General features: G+C 39.4%; 2 protein-coding genes across 2 annotated transcripts; both read right to left on the bottom strand.

Moving 5' to 3' along the window:
- Positions 1–1,431: 1,431 nt before the first annotated feature.
- On the bottom strand, positions 1,432–7,695 carry LOC129773911 (uncharacterized). Its single transcript, XM_055777575.1, has 3 exons — positions 7,210–7,695; positions 6,720–6,814; positions 1,432–2,693 (listed from the first exon to the last, which is right to left on the bottom strand). The coding sequence occupies exons 1-3, from the start codon at positions 7,693–7,695 to the stop codon at positions 1,610–1,612; spliced, it is 1,665 nt and encodes a 554-aa protein (XP_055633550.1). The 3' UTR covers positions 1,432–1,609.
- Positions 7,696–18,599: 10,904 nt separating this feature from the next.
- On the bottom strand, positions 18,600–24,728 carry LOC129774657 (probable cytochrome P450 28d1). Its single transcript, XM_055778474.1, has 4 exons — positions 24,402–24,728; positions 19,929–20,172; positions 19,766–19,867; positions 18,600–19,707 (listed from the first exon to the last, which is right to left on the bottom strand). Exons 1-4 carry the CDS (start codon positions 24,587–24,589, stop codon positions 18,730–18,732), a joined length of 1,512 nt encoding a protein of 503 aa, XP_055634449.1. The 5' UTR covers positions 24,590–24,728; the 3' UTR covers positions 18,600–18,729.
- Between the last annotated feature and the right edge of the window lie 410 nt (positions 24,729–25,138).

The following is a 25,138-nucleotide window of genomic DNA, read 5'->3' as shown; positions in this document are numbered from 1 at the left end:
ATGAGTTTGTCAACAGCGACCGCCTTCACCACCAGCGGGGGGAGCTTGATTTTGGTTGCTGCCTGGGAAGCCTTGATTTTGGTTGCTGCCTCGGAAGAAACAGACACTAAATCATTTCTTCCTCATCTTGGATTTCTGTTCTGAGGATTCCGACGTTTTGCCTTGGAGTGCTGTTATGGGGTTCGATGGTTCCCCATGAAGCTAGAAGCCCAATCTCTTGCTTCCTCTCCACGCGTATTCTAGAGCTTGACACTCCAGAATACATTTAAGGCGTGTTATTCGGCATAGAAATCTCAACTAAGTACTACGTTGAGAAGGCAAAAGTTCCACTGAGAACGTTAGTGCTATCCAAGAAGAAGAATATGTTCTAGCAAAGCTAAATAATCTTTTCCTCTAGTAGACTTAGTATTAGAATTAATACTAAGTTAATCGTTGATTTGGTTTCCGTTGTTAGCCATAACCGTTTGAATACGCAACAAGTTTTGATAATATTCTCGGAATCCATTTCCCTCCAGTAGGCTCCTCCTCCAGAAAAAGTCGGAAGATATTTGCCAAACAGAGCAGAAAATTTCTAAAAATCATAATCTTCTTCGCCAAATCTCTCCATCATCTTAATATTTCTTCACTGTAGAGAACAAATTAGAATCTAATAATTTTTGATTGTTTGGTCTAGATTTAATGCACTCTATAACATTTTTCAAAATGTATTGGATGTGCAACCTAATTCGTTCCGTCTCCACAAGATGGTTCAAGGTGCTATAAATATTCCACGGCGATATCTGGTTTTTGCTGAATCTTGAAGTGTCAACATCTGTCAAACAAATATTAATTACAAGTCTTTGAGTTTTGCAAATACGCACCACTTGAGGCAAGTTCTGATTTTCTATTTCCATTGGAAGAAGAGTGCTACTGAAACGCATCGAATGCTTGTGGAAGTTTATAATGACTCTGCACCTTCGGATAGATTTTGTAGGGAACTGTTTGGACGATTTAAAAAGGGTGATTTTACTGTTAAAAAGACGGGTGAGTAATGTCGGGGACATAACCGGAGTGACGTAGGACTATACAAAGGGGACAGCTTTTGTTAAATATATATTTTTTACACACTTTCTCAATTTTTGACGTAGGACTACGTCTTACATTAAGGGTGCCAAATCAGAAAACAGGTCACGTTTTTATGAAATAAAATTAACGTTAATAACTATGTTTGCTGCGAACGGATTTTACAATTTGCATACCAATCGAATCAGAAATTCTCTAAGATTTGTTTATATGCTATACATTAAAATCCCATAGTATGTAAATTACGATTCCTTGCGGTATTTCGGCTTTTTAAAAAAACCAATCGCTCTACTCGGAGTTCTCGATAAAACTGATCTTTATTCTTCTTGATTTGGTTTACATTTTTGATTTGTATACTTAAAGCTATCCTCTCTGATTCGAAGAATATATGCGCTGATCTGAGTCAGCAGAAAATGTGCTCTGGGATTCTGCACGCTGCTCGCGTGATGATTGCCGGGGGTGTTTTGTTTATTTGCTAGCGAATCATAGCTTCGTGGGTCTGGTGATAACTGCTCTCCCTTTGAGTGTTGAACCTCCTGGGTCAACGTTAAACTGCTGATCTGGCTAAATATGAAGATGCCGGTTGATAGTACTGCGTGTTCACTGCTTCTATGGGATCCGTTGATTCATTCTTTTGGTTGATTTGAACTACTGTGCCTTGGGATCGAAGTTTGATCAGAATGAAAATTATGATGAGGATTATGGACGTAAATGAAAATGAAAATCCTCCTATGAGAGACCAAGTATGCACGGTTGTCTCTGACTTGAGATGTTCCAAATATTTAAGATGCTGGTGTTGTCGTTGGTGAAGTGAGTAGACGTCAATTTTGTTTTCTACACTTTCTTGCATCAATATCAAACTTGTGGATGGGATGAAGATTCGTTGATTGATTGTTCTGATGATATTGTTAGCATACTTGTACTTTTCAATTGTTATTGAACAGTTTCGATATACGATGATGAAAGAGCCGGTCAGGTTTCTATCGGTAATTCCGCACGTGTTATGTAGAGTGTTATTGATGTCGTTAAGGAGCACCGTCGTCGGGCTCAGTTGGACTGTAGGTGGATGTGTAGAAACGTGTTCATATGTGCATCTGCTTTCTATTCCCTTGACTATATTAGAAATGCATCTGTCTTCGGAAACATCTTCTAGGTCTGATCTGTAACAAAGGCTCCAATTGCCAAATCGTTTACATGGGTTTTTCTGGAGTAAAAGTTCTGTAGATCCTTTGATGTAGTTATTTCCCTTTAGTTGGATGCGTTCTGATTTCTTGAAGATTGCCTCAATTCTAATATCATCATAGTTTTGTGGGTAAAATGTAGGTACGTTGATTACGTAAAGCAGTATCTCGTTGTCTGTTCCAATGGTCACCTTCGCGAGGTTGAGCACTTCTTCGAGGAGTTCTGTGTGTAGGCCTTGTTTACTGAGAGTTTCATCTATTTGTCTGATTTCATCCGTGGATAGTAATTTATAATTAACTATTCCTACTTTGGCAAATGCTATTGATTCTTGAATTGCTGATAGTTGATCGTTTAAGATGTCTAGGCTCAATATTAGATTTATTATCTGGGCTTTTTCTATTGCTAGTGTAGAGCTTTTTGATTCTGCCTTAATTAGTTCATTTATTCTTCTTCAATGGCACTAACGTTCCTAGAGGAACTTCGCCGTCTCAACGTAGTATTACTTGCGTCATTTTTATTAGTACTTAGTTGAGATTTCTATGCCAAATAACACGCCTTGAATGCATTCTGAGCGGCAAGTTCTAGAATACGCGTGATCACAGTGCAAGTCGGAGGAAATTTCTTTGACGAAAAATTCCCCCGACCAGAACGGGAATCGAACCCGAACACCCGGCATGTTAGTTATGACGCTAACCACTCGGCCAAGGGAGCACGAGTTCATTTATTGCTTCTGTCAAATTATTCAGATTACCGAACATCTCATCGTTTATTAAGATTTGTTTGTTGCTATTGTCTACAGCTGCATTTATTTCATTAGTTATTAATCGTAAATCATCAGCGTCTGGTGAGCCGGACATCCATTTCCATGCTCGTCCTAATGCGTCCCATCGTCTCTGTCTCGTCTTTGGTTTGAGTTGTTCGATACGATCTTTCAGATCGTTCACTTTTTGATCAAATAATCTGTTTAAGTCGGGATAACTAATGTGAATTGTCGAGAGGTGCGTTTCCATTTTTGATATTGATAATTCTATTGCTGTTATGTTAATCGCATGAACATATTTCTGATATCCTTCTATTTTTTGCTTCTCCTATTTTTACTATCGCCACTGGTTCTTCGTTTACGTTGTGAATTTCAATGTTTTGGCCCAGAACAAGGGGTAACCTGTAATCAGTTAATATTAATATTTTTTACATTAGATTTATGTAATTTCGAATTTTGTTCGTTTCTAAATGTAACATTTTTATTTTGTTGAACATAGTGTTTTTTAAATTTTGGTTTATGCTTAACTCTTATTATTTTGTCCTTCACGAACACCTCTTTACCTATTTCGAGTTCGGGTGGTTCAATTCTGTTTTTGTTAAATGTCGTTAATTGAGTTTGCTGTTTTTGTGTTTTTGTCAAATTTGCCAAAATTTCGTCGTATTGTTTTTGTCTTATTTCTTCTAATTTGTCGGGGTCGATCTGTTGGTTTGGGTTCCTCGTTTTACCAAATACAATTTCTTTGGGTGTCATGGATGTAGAGGAGTGAATGGTGTAATTGTATTTTTCAATGACTGTTTGAATGAGATTTCTAACTGTTGTGTCGGGAGAAAGTTGTTTTTGAATTCGGTACAATTCTATGACGGTAGAATGAAACCGTTCTACTGCACCGTTGACTTCTGACTTGTGGATTGGTGTCCGATATACCTGAATGTTTAACTCAGCCATCCAACCACGAATGTTTGGAGATTGAAGACCTCTTTCGTTGTCAACTACAATTGACTCCGGAACTACATGGGATGTGAGTGTGGTCCACATTCCTTTTTCCACATGAGTCGCGTTACGAGATCGTATCGGTACCATGCGTCCATATTTACTGAATTTATCGATGCTTGAAAGAAAATATTGTTCTTGAATTTGGAAAATATCGATGTGTACAATTTGAAATGGATATCTTGGAATCGGGGTTTCTTGAATCGGTATTATGAGTGGATGTCGATCGTATTTGGATATATTGCAAACGTCACAAACTCGAATGAAGTTTCGAATATTTTGCGTGAGCTTTGGAAAGTAAAACTCTCGCAAAATTTGTTCTTTGTTTTCATTTATACCGCGATGAGCTCTTTGATGAGTTTCACTTATGATTTTCTCTTGTTCTTCCGGGTTTGAAACGTCTTTTAATATTTTCTGTGTGAACCGAATTTTTAGGACACCTGCTCGACTGAAAAACTGTTTGTAGACCTCTTGAAGTTTTCCTAAGATCTCTTCGGAGGTATATAAACCGTTTAGTTTTGTTGGATCGAAAAAGTCTTGAGGTATTGTTGCTAATATTTGGTCAGTCAGGCTAGTTCTTCTTATGACGGTACGACGTATTCCTGGAAAAGGGTGTGTTACTATTGTGTCTGGATGACTATTAACTTTTTCAATGATGACTTGATTACGGAAGGCATTAAGTGGAGCTTCTGTAGATAAAATATAATTTGTATCATCGTCATCTGCTGAGTGTTGGGTAGGGGATAACGAATGAACTTGGATGCGACTCAAGGCATCCGCAACAACGTTGCTTCTACCAGGTTTATACACGATTTCATAATCGTGTTCCTCCAGGTAAGATTTCCAATTTTTTAATTTTGCATTAACGTTTCGTGGAGACAAAGAAAACGTTAGCGGTTGATGGTCGGTGACGATTTTAAATTTCTGTCCATAAATGTAATTTCTGAAAACTTTAAGTGCCCAATAGATGGCTAGCATCTCTTTCTCGGTAGCTGAGTAATTTTCCTCAGCTTTGTTCAAAGTTCGGGATGCAAAGTGGATTGGCTTATCTTTGCCAATTTCACCTTGACTCAACACAGCGCCAACAGCGAAGTTTGATGCGTCTGTTGTAATAAGGAATGGTTTAGTAAAATCAGGATAAATGAGCACGTCATTACTTGTAAGAATCATTTTCATTTGTTCAAAACACTTAATTTCATCTAGATTAAGGCTTATTTGTTTTTTAGAATCAGGGTTTCTCTCCCCTCTCAAAAGATTTGTTAGTGGTCTCGCTATTCAATCGAAGTGTGGAGAAATTCCGATTTATCTAATTGAACTTTCAGGTTTGCATTTTCTAAAGTTTGCAACACAATTTTCAAATTTTCATTGTGCTCGTTGAGATCTTTTCCGAATACAACTACGTCATCGATATAAACGTAGCAGCGCTTGCCAATGTGCTCACGTAACACATCGTTCATCGCTCTCTGAAAAATAGCGGGAGCGTTTTTGAGGCCAAATGGCATACGAATGAACTCGTATTTTCCATAATTGACCGAAAAAGCGGTTTTCTCTACATCTTTAGGATTCATCCTTATTTGATGAAATCCTGATGTCAAATCAAGAGTTGAAAAGTATTTGTTTCCTCCTAGTTGGTCTAAAATATTTGAAATCTCAGGCATTGGATACCTGTCAGATATCGTTTTCTGATTCAGTTTCCTGTAATCAATAACGAGTCGAATTTTTTTTTCTCCAGAGGCATCCATTTTTTTAGGAACGATCCAAACTGGGGAATTCCAGGGTGATCTAGAAGGTCTTATAATTCCTGATTCGATAAGTTTTTTCATTTGCTTGTCCACTTCATCTTTATAGGCCATGGGATAGGGGTATGTTTTTGTATAAATTGGTAAATCGTCAGTAGTGCGAATGTCACATTTCACATTTGTGGCTGCTTTTAGGGTTATGGAAAATTTCATTATATTTTTTCAGAATGGGTATTAGCTTTGAAGTTTCTTGTTCAGTAAGGTGATTGAGTCTGACTTTTTCTGTAACAGTTACGGAGTTTATTTTCCTGGGTGTAGGAGTAGGAGTATAAAAATGGATAGGAATGTTTAATGTATGGTTTCTACCGAATACTTGCAGAATTTCTTGATTTGAGATAAGGTTGAAAAGCTTGTTGAAGATTATACCTGTACCTATAATTCCATCAAAAAATGTATGGAAGTCAAAAATTGAAAATTCGAAAGTGTCTTCGATCACTGGTGAAAAAATTGCAAGATGGGTAACTTCAGAAATAAATTTTTTTCCTGTAACTCCTTTGACAGGTTGTTGAGGAATTTTGAAAATTTTCTTGCCAGAATTGAGTGCCCATTTTTTCGAAATTATATTTATATTTTCTCCGCAGTCGATTAATAGTTTAATGTAACCTTTTGTAGTGGGAACTTCAATAAACGGAAGCGGGGAAATGTTCTTTAATCGAACCATTTCGCTACCCAATCTGTGTTCTCTAAAAAATTGGTTTCAGTTTCTTTTGACTCAATTGGCTCTTCAGAAGTTTCACCATCAATTAAATTTAAGTTTTCTAATGGTTCTGAATAATTTTCTTCGTTGAAAAATTCATTGTTTGTTTGAATTTGCTCATCATACCACTTTTCGTATTCAGAAGGGTCTAACTTTTCTTCTAATGTGTGTGCTAATCTTTTAGCATGGGGATCGTGTGCTCTCATGGAATTGCTTGGCCCTCTACGTTGAGCTACTGGCCGATTGCCATAATTCACATGTTGAGTACGAATGGTGCTTGTGTCCATTGGCTCGGGACGGGGTTGAGCTGGGACAAAAGTTCTGTTTGGTGCAAATACATTAGGTTGCATGCGCTGTGGAGTATTTTGAATTGTGTTTTGACGTGGGGGAAGTGGAGGCTTTCCTGAATATCTCCTATCAAAACCGGGCAATGCAATAGTTTGTTTAGGAGCTGCACTTGGAATAGGGTGCCAAGTAGGCATGTTTACTGGAGCATTGCGCGCATCCAGGTTTAAATAGTCAACGCAGTAGCTGTAGGCTTGTGCTAAGCTCTGCGGTCTGAAATTTTTGCAAAATCTGGAGAGTGGGTCTCCGAGTCCTCTTATGAAGGTATCAAATGCAATTTGGTTGTATAATCTCATTAGAATAATTTCATTTCCACGCCATTGATCATCCATTGAAATGGCGGAACTGATGAGAGTCACAAGCTCTCTTACTCTGCTGTAATAACTCTCAATGCTTTCAGATTTATTACGCATTAAAGATTTCATCTGATTGTCAAGGGTCATAAGATCCCTTTTATCAGCGTAATAGAGTTTTAACACCTCTTTAATACTCTCCCATTGGGTAGGAGTATTACTGGTGATAAGAGCGTCGTTGGCTTCGCCCTTAATTTTCCTCCTAATTGTTTTAATGAGGAGATAATATTGGAATGTGTCCCTGAGGTCCACAAAAAGTTCCAATACATCTTCTACGTCTAGCATCCACTGGCTCAAATCTCGTGGATTGCCATTGAATTCGGGTAGGTCTCTCACTATTTGAGGAATTTTACCTCGGTCCTCGAATCCGATATTTCGGTGGATCACGAACCGTGGATTTTGGATTGGATTAGGATTTGGAATTGGATCTGGATTTGGATTTGGATTTGGATTGGACGGTGGGAGCAGACGCGCTGGTCTGATAATTGGAATAGGTTCAGCCATTTTTGTTAGCTTATAAACTAGCACTTGCACTCGCGTGGGGTTTTGACGTAGGATTACGTCTTTCGGGAACATATTGGGGTACAAATTGAAAAATGAAAATCGATCGTATCGTGAAAAATGTCCAATTTCAAACGCTTGTTACTCATTCATTTCATGATGGATTGATGAGATTTTTGCATCAAACGATTACGGCACTCCTTAACAATTTTTCACATTGGATAAAATAGTATATATCATATAACTAACTATCGAACAATTGAAAAAATTCAACCCCTATCCAAACAGAGATACCCAGTCCTGATTGGTCGAAATTGACGTCATTTCTTTTTCGCGCCCGATTCTTTCTCTCACCGGCAAGCTGCATGGCAATCGAGTAGGAGGCGTCTACTTCACACATACCAAATGATATAAAAGGATGGAGCGTTCGTGGATTTTATTCATTTTTACAACGGACGTGGAACGGACAACAGTGGAGAGCAGCAGCAGTGGACGCGGCTAATATATAGACGAGCATCGAAGCTGTGTGGTCAATAGGCTAGCTGTGCCTCACATCAAGCTTCTATGGCAGTATAAGCAGCGGCAAACTACTACTACTACTACTAGTGGCAGCAGCAAGCATCGCGAGCGGAGCATTTCGGGCATGCTCTCAGAAGTGCGAGCACACGCTTCTTGGAATCGTGAAAGTGCAGCAGTGAACTTCAAGACATCGAAGCATCGAATCTGAGCGGCCAACAATTGAGCTGTGTCTCATATCGAACTTAAGTGGCAGTAGCAGCAGCAGCGGCGGTAAACATCGAGGCCTAACATCAACAATCGAACTGTGTCCCGCATCGGTCCAGTACTGATGGCAACAGCAAACATCATGAGCAGAAAGTTTCAGGCATGTTCTCTCTTTCTGCTGCTGCTGCTCAGTCAGATTTCTCATTTTGTTCGACGCTCAGATCGGTAAACATATATGTTTTTAGTGTTTTAAGTGTGGTCACATCAGATCAACATCAACCAACATGACCTCATGCGGCAAGGAAGGCAAAGGAGGATCGAAGCGAATCGCAAGGTTCTACATGACAATATCCAGTGTATCAAACTCGCTATTCGCCGTTTAGCTCGACGTGATGGTGTCAACGAAAACCACCAAAATAAAAACAGAAATAAGCAGCAGCGGCTCCGAAAAAGCTACCGCTGCCAAAAAACAAAAAATACCCAACAACCAAACCAAACGGCCCTTTTCAGGGCCATCAGATCATTATCAAAGAGTTTAACAATATATTTTTTCAAACATCCAAAATCAACATGCGACAGATAGCCTAACGTAATCCTACGTCAACTATGCGGTCGTGTCTCGGACACAACCTTCTGTGACTTTTTTTTTGTTTGGTTCGATTTGGGTTAGTTCAACACTTTGTGATATTTTAGTGGCTCGCTTACGGTGGGTCCGGGCTCACCACTGTGCTATTAGTAGGCGTAATCGCGTTTAATAAGTTTTAATTTTTTGTTCACTCGCGGTAATTATTTGGTTGATCGGTTTGAATTAGTACAAACACTTTGTGATATTCTAGTGGTTCGCTTACGGTGGGTCCGGGCTTACCACTGTGTTGTTAGTAGGCGTGATCGCGTTTAAAATTGTTATTTTAGCTTAAAACTAATTTCTTTCTCGGGGGTTAATATTATACTCACAATATATTAATTGGATGCACATCGTCTCGTGCCGCGGGACAATCGCCTAGGTCCAGATAGTCCTTGTTTGCTACGGGTTGTGGGATTCCTCCTTAGCGCACCTTGTCGCGCTCCAACAACGCAAATCCTCAACTTGATTGAAGATGGCTCTGGGTCCGGATGTTGAATTCTCCCAGCGGGAGGAAGCTAAAGATGTCTTCGTAATTACTTATCAGTTGCTAAGGGTCCCTATTCGGGCGCCAATTACGATTCCTTGCGGTATTTCGGCTTCTTAAAAAAACCAACCGCTCTACTCGGAGTTCTCGATGAAACTGATCTTTATTTGTAAACATAGAGTTCGGGGTCCGACACTATACGACTGTCATCGCAAATGTTCAATTACAGGTTGAAATCGCCTCCAATGCGACACTGAGTGGTGCTTCGGCACGTCGTATTAAATGTAATTTACTGTACAACATGTCACAAACTGGCTGGGAAGAAATTTACCAACTGTGAAAGCTGTGGCGAGTGGCAAACGCAATAGCTAAACAGGAAGGTTTAACCGAACAAGATGGGAATATCGAGTGATAACAAAAACACAACACCAAAGGTTCTATTCAGAACCATCAATATATTCATAAAGATTAAACAGTAAACTGTGCTCCCGTGGCCGAGTGGTTAGCTTCATAACTAACATGCCGGGTGTTCGGGTTCGATTCCCGTTCTGGTCGGGGGAATTTTTCGTCAAAGAAATTTCCTCCGACTTGCACTGTGATCACGCGTATTCTAGAGCTTGCCACTCAGAATGCATTCAAGGCGTGTTATTTGGCATAGAAATCTCAACTAAGTACTAATAAAAATGACGCAAGTAATACTACGTTGAGACGGCGAAGTTCCTCTAGGAACGTTAGTGCCATTGAAGAAGAAGAAACAGTAAACCAATCCATTTTTCAGGTAGATAGGTAGGTATTCACGTAGGAGAAGAAAATAAAACAATATATTTAAAATATATATTTAACAAAAGCTGTCCCCTTTGTATAGTCCTACGTCACTCCGGTTATGTCCCCGACATTACCCAACCGTCTTTTTTCTTTTTCCTTTCCAATCGTGCTTCATTGTATTTCGCTGCTGCTCTGGTTGCCCGTTTTGGTCGGTACGAGTTGAGGAGCACAAAATGGACCAATAAAAAATGGGCACATAGTGCATTTGGACAATGTTTGATATTTCACAATTATTCAATTATTTATCTTTAAAAAAATGAAATATTATTCGTTATGATAGATGCGTAGATATATTTCCTATCAATTAATGCAAAAACCTTTGCGATCTATTGAGAAATGCTCGAGTTATAAGCGTTCCAAATCTTGCATTTTTTCCTACTTGTTCAGTGCCAAGATTTTCATTTCACCCCCTATATCTTCTGGTTAGACGTAGTCCTACGTCAATACATAAAGCGTCCGGGTTAACTGAAAAAAATTTAAGACGATGGATTAGGGACATTACTCGTTCAAGACGTAAACAGAGCTTGCAGAATCATTAGAAGTAACTTGATAAGTTGTTTCCATACGACTCAAAGCTGCAGAATACATCCAAAAGGCAGGAGATTGTGTTCCATACGAAATTAAAGATGGCGAACGGAGATTTTGCATGTCCGCAATGTTGCTCGAACGGTACAAAAGGAAGCATTTTTGTGTCGAATCGTTACCGGGTCGAAAAATGGATTCACCACAGCAATCCAAAACGCAAAAAATCGTATTTTGAAGTCCGGTCAACAAAACAGGAAGTGGGTTATATCTATGGTATAACCGCAAGGGTGACGTAGGACTATCGTTGATTTATAGATCATTTGTTTGAAGTTGAATCTGAATTCATTCTGAATGAATGAATATTTGGGGGACTTCGAAAACGAGAGTGTTACGTTGGAGGCACGTAACTTAAGTGCTCCCGTGGCCGAGTGGTTAGCGTCCCACACTATCATGCCGGGAGTTCGGGTTCGATTCCCGTTCTGGTCGGGAGATTTTTCGTCAAAGAAAATTCTTCCGGCTTGCACTGTGGTCACGCGTATTCTAGAGCTTGCCACTCCAGAGTACATTGAAGGCGTTTTATTCGGCATAGAAATCTCAACCAAGACTACTTATAAAAATGACGCAAGTAGTGCTACGTTGAGAAGGCAAAAGTTCCACTGGAACGTTAGTGCCATCCAAGAGAAGAGACGTTGGAGGCACAAGGTTTTATGCATCCAATATTGGATACGGAAATATCCTACTGATGGGGAAGAATAATCTTCAGAAGCTATCCTGTTAATTGCGATTGATTGAAAAATCACAAAACCAAATGTATTTGGTCACAGTGTTACATGGATAGAAAACATTCAAATGAACTCTTTCACATGAATGTAATTTTAAGTTCCCAAAGGAACTGGCGATTACTTTCAGTAACGATTAGATATTTCCACATTTTCCTCGATACTGGAAGCCCACCAGTGGTTAATGCTAACTCGATAATCATCTGTTACTAGCACTTGATTGAAACATATTTGGTCACAGTGTTACATGGATAGAAAACATTCAAATAACCTCTTTCACATGAATGTAATTTTAAATTCCCAGAGGAACTGGCAGATTATTTTCAGTAACGATTAGATATTTCCACATTTTCCTCGATACTGGAAGCCCACCAGTGGTTAATGCTAACTCGATAACCATCGGTTAATAGCACTTGATTGAAACATATTTGGTCACAGTGTTACATGGATAGAAAACATTCAAATAAACTCTTTCACATGAATGTATTTTTAAAATCCCAGAGGAACTGGCAGATTATTTTCCGGATTTTTCTCGATGCTGAATGGCATCCAAACTGAAAGAATTCCGCGCGTGTATGTGTGTGTGTAGCGGCTGCTTCGAGATCTTCCCAGGGAACCGTTTGTGGCATCACTCTCCTCCTGATGGATCCCCTTCTGGCCTAAGGTGCACAAACAGGCTCTTGGTGACACCGTTCATCCGCGCTTTCATGATAAACGAAGAGCTTCACCACAACAGCGACAACATGCTCCAATCGCTGTTCAATTAGAACTGAGTGGATTTCCGAGCGGCGCTCGTTTGTATACCGATTGGTGATTTCAATAGCCTGTTTTGAAAGCAATTTTAAGACTATTGAAACAAGTTTTTGGATCAGAAAGTAACAAGTATATAACGCGTAGACATTTTATCTTTCGTATGAAGTGTTTATCATACCATTTCGTTCAGTTGTTTAGGAGCTATTAACGCTCAAAATCTCGGTCTCCGGCGTAACGCTTTCGTTTTCGAAACTTTGATTTTACACCCCGATATAGAAATGAAAGACGTAGTCCTACGTCAAAAAACTTCAACGCCGAAGTCGAGTATCCCCGATGCCAAAGCAATGTTCTGTATTTCGTGGGATCAAAAGGGTGTGATTTACTGTGAGCTACTAAAACCCTGGTCAAACGATCAAACGATCAATGGAGGCTTCTGCAGGCAACAATTTTTCCGTTTAACGAGCAATTGAAACTGAAAAACGTCCAGATTATGCGACAAAACACGAGTCGATAATATTCCATCTATCCATCTATTCCTATTATTTACAGAGTAGCGAATGTGAAATTCTGGTTCGCCCGCTTTATAGCTGAGAGCTTGTCATTTCCGATTACCATTCATTTCGGTCGATACAAAACACTTTGAGTGGAATACGCTGTATACCCGAAATTGATGTTTAGCTCATGTTTTGTCATCCCGATTTATGACATTAAAAGAGACATAACATAACAGAAAATTACATGATTTACAAATACTGGTAAGCATTTGTACAGGGTTTTCCAACTTTAAATTCTGAAAGTAAATTGAAATAAAACACACTTAGAATTCGAATTTCGATGAAAATTTTATTTCAAATTAAAGTTTGGTTTATGCCATTATGTGTGAAATACAACATCATTCAAATGTCCACCTAGGGCTTCCTCGCACACCTTGATCCGGAACAGGTAATTTTCGATGACTTTCCAGAACATATGGGGCGGTATCTCGGTCATAACTTCACGAATGTTGTCTTTCAAATGTTCAAGAGTTTGCTGAGAGTTGGCATAGACACGGTCTTTCGCATAATCCCACAAAAAAAAGTCTAGCGGGTTCAAACCGCATGATCTGGACGGCCAATTGGCACCACCAAAACGCGAAATTATGCGTCCCTCAAATTTCGTTCGCAATATGGCCATGTTCGGTCGTGTTGTGTGGCACGTGGCGCCTTCCTGCTGAAACCACATGTCATCCGTATCCATATCTTCAATTTGTGGCAAAAAAAAATCGGTTAACATGCGGCCATAGCGCTCACCATTCACTGTTACCGTCTCGCCGTCCTCATTTTCAAAGAAATACGGCCCGATGACACCACCAGACCATAATGCGCACCAAACAGTGACATTTGGCGGATGCAATGGCCTCTCAACAATCACGTGTGGATTTTCTGAGCCCCATATACGGAAATTTTGGGTGTTCACATAGCCACCGAGCACGAAATGTGCCTCATCGCTGAAGAAAGTTTGATGCGAAAATTCAGCATTTTGCTGCTGTTGTTCGTTCACCCAATCGACGTATGCCCGACGCATTCCATGGTCACCACGCTCTAATTTTTATACCAGTTTGACTTTATATGGATGTAGGTGCAAGTCCAAATGCAAAATTCGCCACAATGATGTGTTTGACAAGCCCAATTGCTGAGCACGCCGTGGAATCGAAACATTCGGGTCATCCTCCACACTGGCAGCAACAGCAGCAATATTTTCGGCCGAACGCACATTACGATGATGCACAGGTTTCACAATATCCGCTACGGATCCAGTTTGTTCGAATTCACGCACTACATTAGCGATTGTGTGCTCTGTAGGCCGTCCATGACGACCAAAATCCGTCCGTAATGCTCGAAAAACATTTGCACGTTTTTCACGTTGTGCGATGCTAAAACGACCCATATTGTAAAATGGCAAACATTCAACTAACGATATGACGCTTTGATTGACAGATATGTCAAACGATTGTCAGCGCAGGGCTGTATACTTTCGGAAGCCCGGAATGGAAAACCCTGTATAATATACATGGTACAGCAATATAGAATTAAAACGAGCGAGCGGAACAAAAGACAAATAAGCTTTCCGCATACTTTGCCACATACACGGCCCAGACCGAGATAGATATTGTTCTCCTTCATGCGCTCCTTTTTTACTCTTAGAAAATACTTCCCAACTTCATTTTATAATCAGGTACAATATTATCACGTATTTGCTGAACAACTGCTGAAGCATCATTAGCCATGTGGATAGCGTGGTTGTGTAAAATAGCTTTGCATTCCAGCCGGCCTTGGTTCGATCCCCATTGACGTCGCATGGACTTTTTTTTTGGCACAATCCCAAATGAAATGAGAAAAGAAAACAGAAAGGGATGTCTGCACGCATACATACAAACCATTTTTAAGCTTTTAAAACAGCTCATTATTTACGCATTTGACCCTCCAGCACACTGAATAGCATCATTTATGCCAAAGATGACATGTTTTCTGCCAACGCTAGTATGGGTGTAGTCCAGAACCATGCCAAGTATCAAGAATTGGCTGAATTCATTCTTGGCCTCATGTACGCTTCTTTCGCGACGGATTCCGTAAATTGACAGAAAGATGGTAAAAAGTAGGCTAAAGATTTGAATGATGTGTTAATTCATTTTATTATTAAAATATGTAAATGTGCAAAATACAAAAACATGCAAAAAAAAAACGGAACGAATTATGTTGTAGACCCAATATTATGTTTTTTTTCGTTTTTGGTTCACGTGTCCTCTTTTCAATCCTAAACTATTTGGTCAGCCTTTCCATAATCCTTCATGATCCAAGGGAAGTATAAAGTACAAAACAAGTAGCTTAAACATCCACCGAGCGTTATCAAGAAATCCTCATGAGCGTTCCTCGAGCGTAATCACGAAATCCTCATGATAGAGACTCATGAATATCATTGTAGAATCTGTGGAAATTTATCTCATCGACATCAAATCATTAGTTTACCAATAACAACGGCATTTAGTACAAAGGGTTTAGCTATGTTTGTAAAACATTCATAAACTCATGATTTTGTGTTGATGGTATAATGAATAAAGGGTGTGTCACATCAAATTGCATCACGGAAAAAACGCTGTAGAAATTCGCCCAGTAGACCGATCCTTTTGAAAATTTTAGACAGTAAAATAAAAACTATTAAACAACTTTTGGCATTTTCTTTTTATTCATACTTCGAGCCCAAGCCCGTATGCTCGCACCTTCCTCTTTACCCCGTCCATAAGGTTCTGTACAACGTCAGGTTGTAGTTTTTTTTGAACAGAAATCCATTTTCTCTTGAAGTCCGCCTCCGATTTGACAACTTTTGGGTTCTTCTGGAGGGCCTGCTTCATAATCGCCCAATATTTCTCTATTGGGCGAAGCTCCGGCGCGTTGGGCGGTTTCATTTCCTTTGGCACGAAGGTGACCCCGTTGGCTTCGTACCACTCCAACACGTCCTTTGAATAGTGGCACGAAGCGAGATCCGGCCAGAAGATGGTCGGGCCCTCGTGCTGCTTCAATAGTGGTAGTAAGCGCTTCTGTAAGCACTCCTTAAGGTAAACCTGCCCGTTTACCGTGCCGGTCATCACGAAGGGGGCGCTCCGCTTTCCGCAAGAGCAGATCGCTTGCCACACCATGTACTTTTTGGCAAACTTGGATAGTTTCTGCTTGCGAATCTCCTCCGGAACGCTGAAGTTGTCCTTTGCGGAGAAGAACAACAGGCCCAGCAGCTGACGAAAGTCCGCTTTGACGTAGGTTTCGTCGTCCATTACCAGACAATGCGGCTTCGTCAGCATTTCGGTGTACAACTTCCGGGCTCGCGTCTTCCCCACCATGTTTTGTCTTTCGTCGCGGTTAGGAGCCTTCTGAACCTTGTATGTACGCAGGCCCTCCCGCTGCTTGGTCCGCTGGACGAATGAACTTGACAAATTCAGCTTATTGGCGACATCCCGGACCGAACTTCTCGGATCACGTCTAAACTGCTTAACTACGCGCTTGTGATCTTTTTCACTGACGGAGCATCCATTTTTGCCGTTCTTCACCTTCCGGTCGATGGTTAGGTTTTCGAAGTATCGTTTTAGTACTCTGCTGACCGTGAATTGGACGATTCCCAGCATCTTACCGATGTCCCGATGTGACAACTCCGGATTCCCGAAATCAGTGCACAGGATTAATTCACGACGCTCTTTTTCGTTCGACGACATTTTTCCAAATTTACGAAAAATTGACAGTGAAGCATGGTCAACGTGATCTATACACTCTTATCTGATTATAAGCGAAAGCTGAAGATATAATTCCTAAAAATTTAATTTCTACAGCGTTTGTTCCGTGATGCAATTTGATGTGACACACCCTTTAATTGGCTTCCTTTAACGGAGACTTTCCTCTTAGAACGGATTTTTTTTCCAAAATATATTTTTATTAAGGCTCATATGGCGTCAGCCTGACAGGGCCGGGAGTTAAATATTTCAACAATGTTTGCCTTACAACTATGTTAGTAATATGTAACCGATTCCCGATCCATGGAATTCCAATTCATCTACGCTCCAATGTTATTCCGTCGATATTTTCGGAAAAATATGGGAAAGTTAGATCTGATAAAATGTTCTTTACTGACGGTTCATTCATAAACGGGTCCACTAGCTTCGGCATCTTCAATGAAAATTCCAGTGGCTCTTTTAAACTCAGAGTACTCTTACTAAGAGTAAGAGTCTTACTAAGAGTAAGAGTAGTTGAACATTTTATCAGATCTAACTTTCCCATATTTTTCCGAAAATATCGACTCTTACTCTTACTCTTACTCTTAGTCTTACTCTTAGTCTTACTCTTACTCTTACTCTTACTCTTACTCTTACTCTTACTCTTACTCTTACTCTTACTCTTACTCTTACTCTTACTCTTACTCTTACTCTTACTCAGATCCTAATTCCTAATCGGTTCACGTCTCGACAGGTGAGAAACCCCGCGAGGGTGACTGTGACGGGTTGCGCGTCATGTTGGAGGGCAATTCCTAATCGGTACACGTCTCGACGGGTAAAAGGAAGCCTGTGCTGCGGATGTGCGTGGCGGAGTACAACGGAAACGTAAATGAGATGTATAGAGAAAAAGGAAAGGATCAACGCTAGTTAGCGTTGAAAACTCGTGAAGTGCATGAGCACAGCCGCCCCCTGAAGTAGTCGCCTAGATGTGGTCCCGGGGGGAATGAGGCTACGAGTAGAGGGCTTGGTTTTTGTGGGTGCGATCCCCACTCGACGTCTGGGTTATCCCTTCCCAGATAAGGCTGGAAGAGCGTTCCTCACCTCTATAAAAAAAAAAAATTACTCTTACTCTTACTCTTACTCTTACTCTTACTCTTACTCTTACTCTTACTCTTACTCTTACTCTTACTCTTACTCTTACTCTTACTCTTACTCTTACTCTTACTCTTACTCTTACTCTTACTCTTACTCTTACTCTTACTCTTACTCTTACTCTTACTCTTACTCTTACTCTTACTCTTACTCTTACTCTTACTCTTACTCTTACTCTTACTCTTACTCTTACTCTTACTCTTACTCTTACTCTTACTCTTACTCTTACTCTTACTCTTACTCTTACTCTTACTCTTACTCTTACTCTCTTACTCTTACTCTTACTCTTACTCTTACTCTTACTCCTGGAAAAACAAAGGTTGTCACCCTGTAAAGACTTAGTAAAAGCATATCGAGTCGGACTCATTAGTTATTTACTTATTACTAGCTGATCCGGCACACTTCGTCCCGCCCAAAATTATTGTTTTGATATGAATTCTTTAGAACAAATTTCTAAACTTTTTCTCATCATAACAGGCCAGAATACAACAAATACAACAAAATGAAGACGGCGCAAAAGCGACCTTTCCTTCTTCGGATTTTGCGATCAGCAAACCGTTTGGCCTTCCTTTTTTATTTATATAGATAAGAATGCGTTATTCCGCATGAAAACCTATTTCCACCTTCAAATAAAAATCAATTCCGTTAGCGCAACTAACTAACAACGGTTATCATAATGTAATTTTCGAACATATGGGAACATATTCAATTTACCGAATTTTCCGAACTTCCTTCTGAATTTTCAGGAAACTTTCCGATTTTTCCATCCGCTATATTGATCTATGGGCAAAGACAAATACAACAAAATAAAGACGACTCAAATCGGACCATTCCTTCTTCGGGTTTTGCGCTTAGCAACACATTTGGCCTTACATTTTTATTTATATAGATTTGTTTCGCATAAACAAAATACATCATGTTATCATCACTACCCCGTTCACATACTGTTAACAATTGGTTTGAAATCCAACCAAATACCACCGACTACATTGAGCATGAAAAGTTTTGGTTCAAAGACCAGCGGTTCCTTCGTCTTCGGATTAACTGTGATCTCAAATTTATCGATAATCTCCACGATTCCTCTCTTCGCCTGTGCCATTGCAAAGCGCATTCCAAGACACATTCTTGGACCATCTCCAAATGGGAAATAAACTCCTTTCTCTCTGTACGGCTTCACACCACCAGTTTCCGGGGCAAAGCGTTCGGGTTTGAATTTTTCCGGCTCATCGTAGTAAAGTGGATCGAACTGGACAAAATATGGGATAGTGACGGTCGTCCCGGCTGTAATATGAATTTTCCTATCTTTTGATCCTGTCAATTCGACATCCTCAGTGCATCGTTTGGCAAGCACCGGAATGATTGTGTGTAATCGAAGTGTTTCGTTGCAAACTTGTTCCAGATAGGTCATCTCCCCTACCGTATCATAGTCTAGGGTTTTCTTGCTAGCTTGTACGCTACGAATTTCTTCCCTAACTTGACGTTGAACGGCTGGATTCGATGCCAGGTCGTACAGACAATAGGTCATCATCCAACTTGATGTTTCAAATCCATCGGCGAAGAAGGACACACCGTGTCCTGCGATGTCGATATCAGAGATTTGCTTCTTCTCTTCTAACGATAGCAGATGATCGAGGAAATCATTACGAACAATGTTGTTCTTCTTGCGATGTTGGATAGCTTCTCTCATGATGTGGATGAAGAATTCCTGAACATCCCGCGGGACAAAAGTGAACTTGTAAAAATTTGTGATCGAAGGAATAAATGTGACCAGTGTGAAAACAATTTGCGCGGTGACATTCAAATCCATGATGCGTCGTCCCATTTCCCGTATTTCAGGTTTCTCCTTGGTGAACGATTGTGCGTCAATTGCGAAAATGCAGTTGGAAACTACATCCGTGGTGTACTTTGTCATTAACTGTAGAATGTTAAGAATAAATCAATATAACCTAAGAATTTCGCATAAATTGAGTTACCTCTTTCGTGTCGAATGTACACTCATTCTGTGCAATTTTTTGAGTAACATGATTCGTCATCCGAGCGCATACATCTTCCATCAAAACGGACAAGGCTTTTATCTGCAAACAGATCAAATTTAGTTGTTTTACTGGTTTTCTGGTCTGTATATATGCATTGAACTCTATTGGTCGTAAAAGCCGGAGTAATTTCCGCTCGCCGTGTTTTCCATTTTTCTCCGGTCGAGCTGAAAGGGTTGCGTGCCAGCAGTGGGTCGGACTTTTCGTCTACCAAGTTGGAGAAATCATTGGCGGAAAAATTCCGAAAGCTTTTCGAGAGAACCTCTTTGATCAACTCGGGGTCGCGGATCATGAGATGTGGAGTGCGCACGCTGAAGTATCCAACTACAGGCTCATCCTTATAGTCGCTGTGGATGGAATGGAATCGAATTAAATTAACACAGAAATTCAAAGTAAATGCAAATCTTGAGAGTAGAAAACGATACATAGGGGAAGTGGGGACATGTTAAGAAGAACTTCAATGGTATCTTTCGAAAGTCATGTTTCCCAATACTTGTAATTTCTTACAATTCAATATACTGTTTTTCTAAATAATCGGCAAAAATGTTTTACAAAAATGTGTTTTTCTAAGTTTTTTTTACTGAAATTAAAAAAGGCCCAAAAGAAGAACATTTATTTCGATGCGGGTAATATGGGCATATAGTGGGGGGACTATGGACAGGTTTGTAATATAATATATATATAAATATATACGAAGCCTAGAAGTTTATCGATCGTGAGAGGAATAATTCTATTCAACCAAGGTCTGAGCTCATCACGAATGTCCGTTAAATGATGAAAAAACGAATTAATTCACTTATAAGTGATATTCTGCTTTCCAGCAGTATAAACGGACAGACCCTCAACTATTTTGCTTTTGTTTCCCGTCAGCTTTTAGACTGCCCACCTTTGTCAATTTGATTTCCGTTTATGGACGCAGGGCATTCCTTAGGAATAGAATAAACATATTTTTCACAGTCCATCTCACTCGCACTGGGCTTTCCATTTAGCCCGCATCAAGATCGTTTGCACAATGTCAGTGTCGATCCCAGCTCTCAAAGATTCTTATTGTATAAATAGAAAATAGACAGAAATTTGACTAGAAATTGGTCACATTTTGTAAAACACCCGAAAACGAACCATATGTATTTTAATTTTCTAATATTGTAAATGTCAACGCTCGCTTAACGTCGGCCCTTAGGGACTGACGCGGGGCTCAACGTGTTAACCGAAATTTGAAATTCATAATATAATTAAACAAATCATCCACCTGTCCATATTACCCCCACACCGTCTTACCGGCACCTCCCCTATGTGTTGAGAGCATTTGTAAAACATAAAGCATGATCTTTTGAAATCGTTGAGCGTAAATATGTACTACCTAGGAATAGTTTATTGGATTCACCTGTTAATCATTTCGGATATTGTTTCAAATAGAAACGATATCAAATAATTTAATCTTTAGTAGAATTTCTTGATAGTCTTGAAAAGGGTAGTTGGTTTGCGTGATTTCGTCGTAACCTTCTGAAAACCCAATTTGAAAAAAATTAAATCAAGTCTCATCCTAAATAAATTCTGTGAAGTTGCTAGCTATTGACGGCATGGGTCATTAAGCATATAACCTTTTGTACGGGAAAATTACAGCGCTAACGGCGTTCACCTATTTAAACCATTTACTTATTGCTTTTTGTTTGCTTGAGCCAAATCAGAAATCGATCCAATTTTGTAATAGTTGATGTTCTTAAAAAAAATCGAGGGGTTGTATCCGAGACACGACCGCTTAGGACATAGGACTACACAATATTTTTTTCTTTAAAATTTGTTGGTTTATCCTTTCGAATATTATTTGCGAATACGTCGAAATTTCATGCACGCATTGCACTGAGTATTTAACGAGAGGCATCTTCCGTTCAACAAGCATCAAACACGCGTCTAACAGATGCACACAGTTGCAGCGATAAAAATGAAACATCGCGAGAATGACCGTTTATGAAAAATCATTTCTCGACTCTCGGTCAAAACCGTCAACAAAGCTAGAGGCTTGTTGCATCAGAATAGAGCTGATGCGCATGAGAGCAAGTACGAATGACAACTAAAAGTATCGAAGGTGTGTTATTCACATGTACAGGAAATGAACAAGTTCTAAATTTCGCGCAACGAAAACAATCAACACACACACAAAGCCAAATGATAGCTGATAGCTAGAAGCGACCTATAATTTGTACTCTTCATCATTTTACTCGCTGCGCCGCCTGGTTGTAATTCTAACGTAAATTCGTCAATTGCAATGCCAGATGCACTTCAAGTGAAATATTCGCTAGCGTTCATAGATCGAGGGGAAACATAAAACACAAAACGAGCAGAATAAGCGACCTTTGTTGTTTCGGGCACAGAATGATTCGGAGAATTTTCCTCAGAGGAGATGCAATACTTATACGCTAGCGATAGCTTCTTACTATGCAAAGGTGGAGTTTACTTTGCAAATATTCTCTTTTCGCTATCCCCCTTCTTTGTTTATATTATAGTGGCTGCATAAGTTGCCCATTATTGACAGCTCTGTTCGGAAATGCACACAAATGGACAGAACAAATGTATGGGGAAATATAAATGCTTCCAATTTTCATCAATTTAATCTATATACAAACTATGGGATTGTAATGTATAGCATATCAAACAAATCTTAGAAAATTTCCGATTCGAATGGTTTGCAAATCGTTAAAATCCGTTCGCAGCAAAAATAGTTATTAACGTTAACTTTATTTCATAAACACGTGATCTGTTTTCAGATTTGGCACCCTTAATGTAAGACGTAGTCCTACGTCAAAATGCCATACAAATGAAACACAAATTTATGCATTACTCGAGAATTAATCAAGCAAATGAAACCTAATTTGGCATTTGGAGGTTCTATATATGCCATATAAATTAAATACAAATTTCTGAATTACTCGAGAATTGGAAATGGATTTTAATGTGATGAAACGCACTCCTATATCTTCTATCTATACCTAAAAAAAAGGATCGCCGGATGTGTTGGTAAGAGCAGAACTCGAGGAAGGAATTGTCCGATTTAGGGCTGTCTTTATTCTATCATATTTTCTGTATCAAACATTTATTCCATGTAACGAAGAAACATGTTATTTGCAAGTGGTAGAAAAATCTTGAACGAGAATTGTTTCTGAAAATAATCTGATATTTTAATGATGGGTTTTGTTAGCAATGCTAGGAATTTTATAGTGAAGGGTAAATTCAACAGAGACGAATAGAAGATCAATCAATAAACAGTTCTGGGATTGGACCCATGAACTTGCTCATAGTAAGAAAACGTGAATGTTTGAAGGTATTTATAACAAAAAACAAATTTTGGGTGGGACGAAGTTTGCCGGGTCAGCTAGTCTATATATATAGATTTCTGTCTGTCTGTCTGTCTGATTCTTATGGACTCGGAAACTACTGAACCGATGAAAATTGGCATTTTTGGGGCCAAGGAAGGTTTTCGTGATAGTTTGAGACCCCTCCCCCCTCTCTGAGGGGTGGCTGCTATGGAAATGAAACATAAATTTCAGAAAATGTCATGACTTTCAAATACTGGTAAGCATTTGTAGGGGAACCGCGGGTAATACGGACAATTGGGGTAATATGGACAGGTGGTTGATTTGTATGGTTACATTTTGAATTTCAGATTTCTGTTAATGAGAATACCTTCTACATGTTATTCTATAATACTTAAGCCACCCTATGGTAATGAATATTGATCAAAAGTGGAAAAGGGAAACAAAAATCAAAAATCTTGCATGATTCCGCGTGTGGATGTAATTTTAGCTGCTTCGGTATTAAGCATTTTGAGTTGTTTAATATCAAAATTAAATTCGCTGATGGTTATATTTCGGTTTGTGAGATAACAGAGAAGCGATATTAGGTATGTACGGAAAAGTAAATTCATATTTGAATGGAAAATTTAAATTATGGAAATAAACGAGCGCGAAAAAGAAAAATAAGCTTTCCGCTTACCTTGCCACATGCAATGAGATAGATATTGCTCTCCTTCATGCGCTCCTTTTTTACTTTTAGAAAATACTTTTCACCTTCATTTTAGAATCAGGTGCAATATTTTTACGCATTTGCCGCACAGCATCATTAGCCATGTGGATAGCGTGGTTGTGTAAAACGGTCTTGCGTCCAAGTCGGCCTTGGTTCGATCCCCGTTGTCGTCGTTTGGACTTTTTTTTGGGTGCAATCCCAAAAAAGATAAAACAAGAAAAAAGAAAGATGTTTGCTTCCATACATACTAACATTTTGAAGCGTTGGGGGACAGATGGGATTATTTGCCTATTTGACTTGATTAATACTGGAGTAATGTAGAAATTTATGTTTCATTTTCAAGGCTATTATAAAAACCTTCCCCGGCCCCAAAAACCCGTACATTCTAATTTCCATGTCGATCGGTTCAGTAGTTTTTATAGATATAGAAGTTGGACAGAAGGTATACTTATGAATACTCCTACAATCATACAAGCAGGAAACCCGAAAAAAGGATTTACATAATTTAATAATTTAATAAAAAAAAAACAGGCACACACTTATCAATCATACGCACTTATAGATTCGCTGATAGTCGTAGAAAGGATGTCGTTTCTGTGTCAGTCTGCTGGGAACATTCCCGAACAATAACTTTGGTTTGGGTCCTTTGATACCGGTTTTCTTCCAGTGATTAAACTCCCAGGCTAAGAACAGATAAGCTGCTCCCACTAGGCCGGACACTATGCCAATTATAGTCCACAACATTTTACTCGGCTGGATGACTTTATATGGTATACTAGTTAGCACTTGTTCACAGATTGACTGCCCGAATTATACTGAAAGCAAGCTCTAAACAGTTCAGCTGGAGGAGAAATTCATTCTCGAATAACTGCGTAACACAACTGGAGCATCACTGGTTGGTGCGACCTGCCAGATGACGACGATAGATAAACATTTACATAACGAAAACAGTAGCCACCCTTAGAAAAATCCTCGGTCGAAAACTACTAAATACATTTGGTAATGCAAAATTAGTAGAATGTACAATTTTTTTGTACATATTGTCAACAAACCCGCATCCCTACCAGAGATTAGTATATTTAACTCGATAACATTAGTAAGTCATATCTGAAAATTGGTGAGAAAAGCGCGTATTAACCATTTTCATTGTTCCCATAAGGCAATACGGAGGTATAATAAGGATATAATTCTGATACGTGCATTTTCGGCGAGAAAATGTAGCCGATATTGGGCTTCCGAATCATGGTTCTGCTTGACATATGTGTTTATTAGTACGGTCGAAAATGACTATAG

The sequence above is a fragment of the Toxorhynchites rutilus genome, chromosome 3 (genome assembly GCF_029784135.1).
Source record: "Toxorhynchites rutilus septentrionalis strain SRP chromosome 3, ASM2978413v1, whole genome shotgun sequence".
NCBI lineage: Eukaryota > Metazoa > Arthropoda > Insecta > Diptera > Culicidae > Toxorhynchites > Toxorhynchites rutilus.
This window is presented reverse-complemented; position numbering and strand designations above follow the sequence as displayed.

What these genes read in the sequence shown, in the direction of transcription:
- LOC129773911 (XM_055777575.1), bottom strand. Translation starts at nt 7,695, where the DNA reads ATGGCTGAACCTATTCCAATTATCAGACCAGCGCGTCTGCTCCCACCG. An exon ending in TTGAGAGTTATTACAGCAGA is followed by an intron (nt 6,815 to 7,209) that starts GTAAGAGAGCTT and finishes TGCACCAAACAG; the next exon opens with AACTTTTGTCCCAGCTCAAC. An exon ending in CAATCGGCCAGTAGCTCAAC is followed by an intron (nt 2,694 to 6,719) that starts GTAGAGGGCCAA and finishes GTGCCATTGAAG; the next exon opens with AAGAATAAATGAACTAATTA.
- LOC129774657 (XM_055778474.1), bottom strand. Translation starts at nt 24,589, where the DNA reads ATGTTGTGGACTATAATTGGCATAGTGTCCGGCCTAGTGGGAGCAGCT. An exon ending in CGGCTTTTACGACCAATAGA is followed by an intron (nt 19,868 to 19,928) that starts GTTCAATGCATA and finishes ATCTGTTTGCAG; the next exon opens with ATAAAAGCCTTGTCCGTTTT. An exon ending in GTACATTCGACACGAAAGAG is followed by an intron (nt 19,708 to 19,765) that starts GTAACTCAATTT and finishes AACATTCTACAG; the next exon opens with TTAATGACAAAGTACACCAC.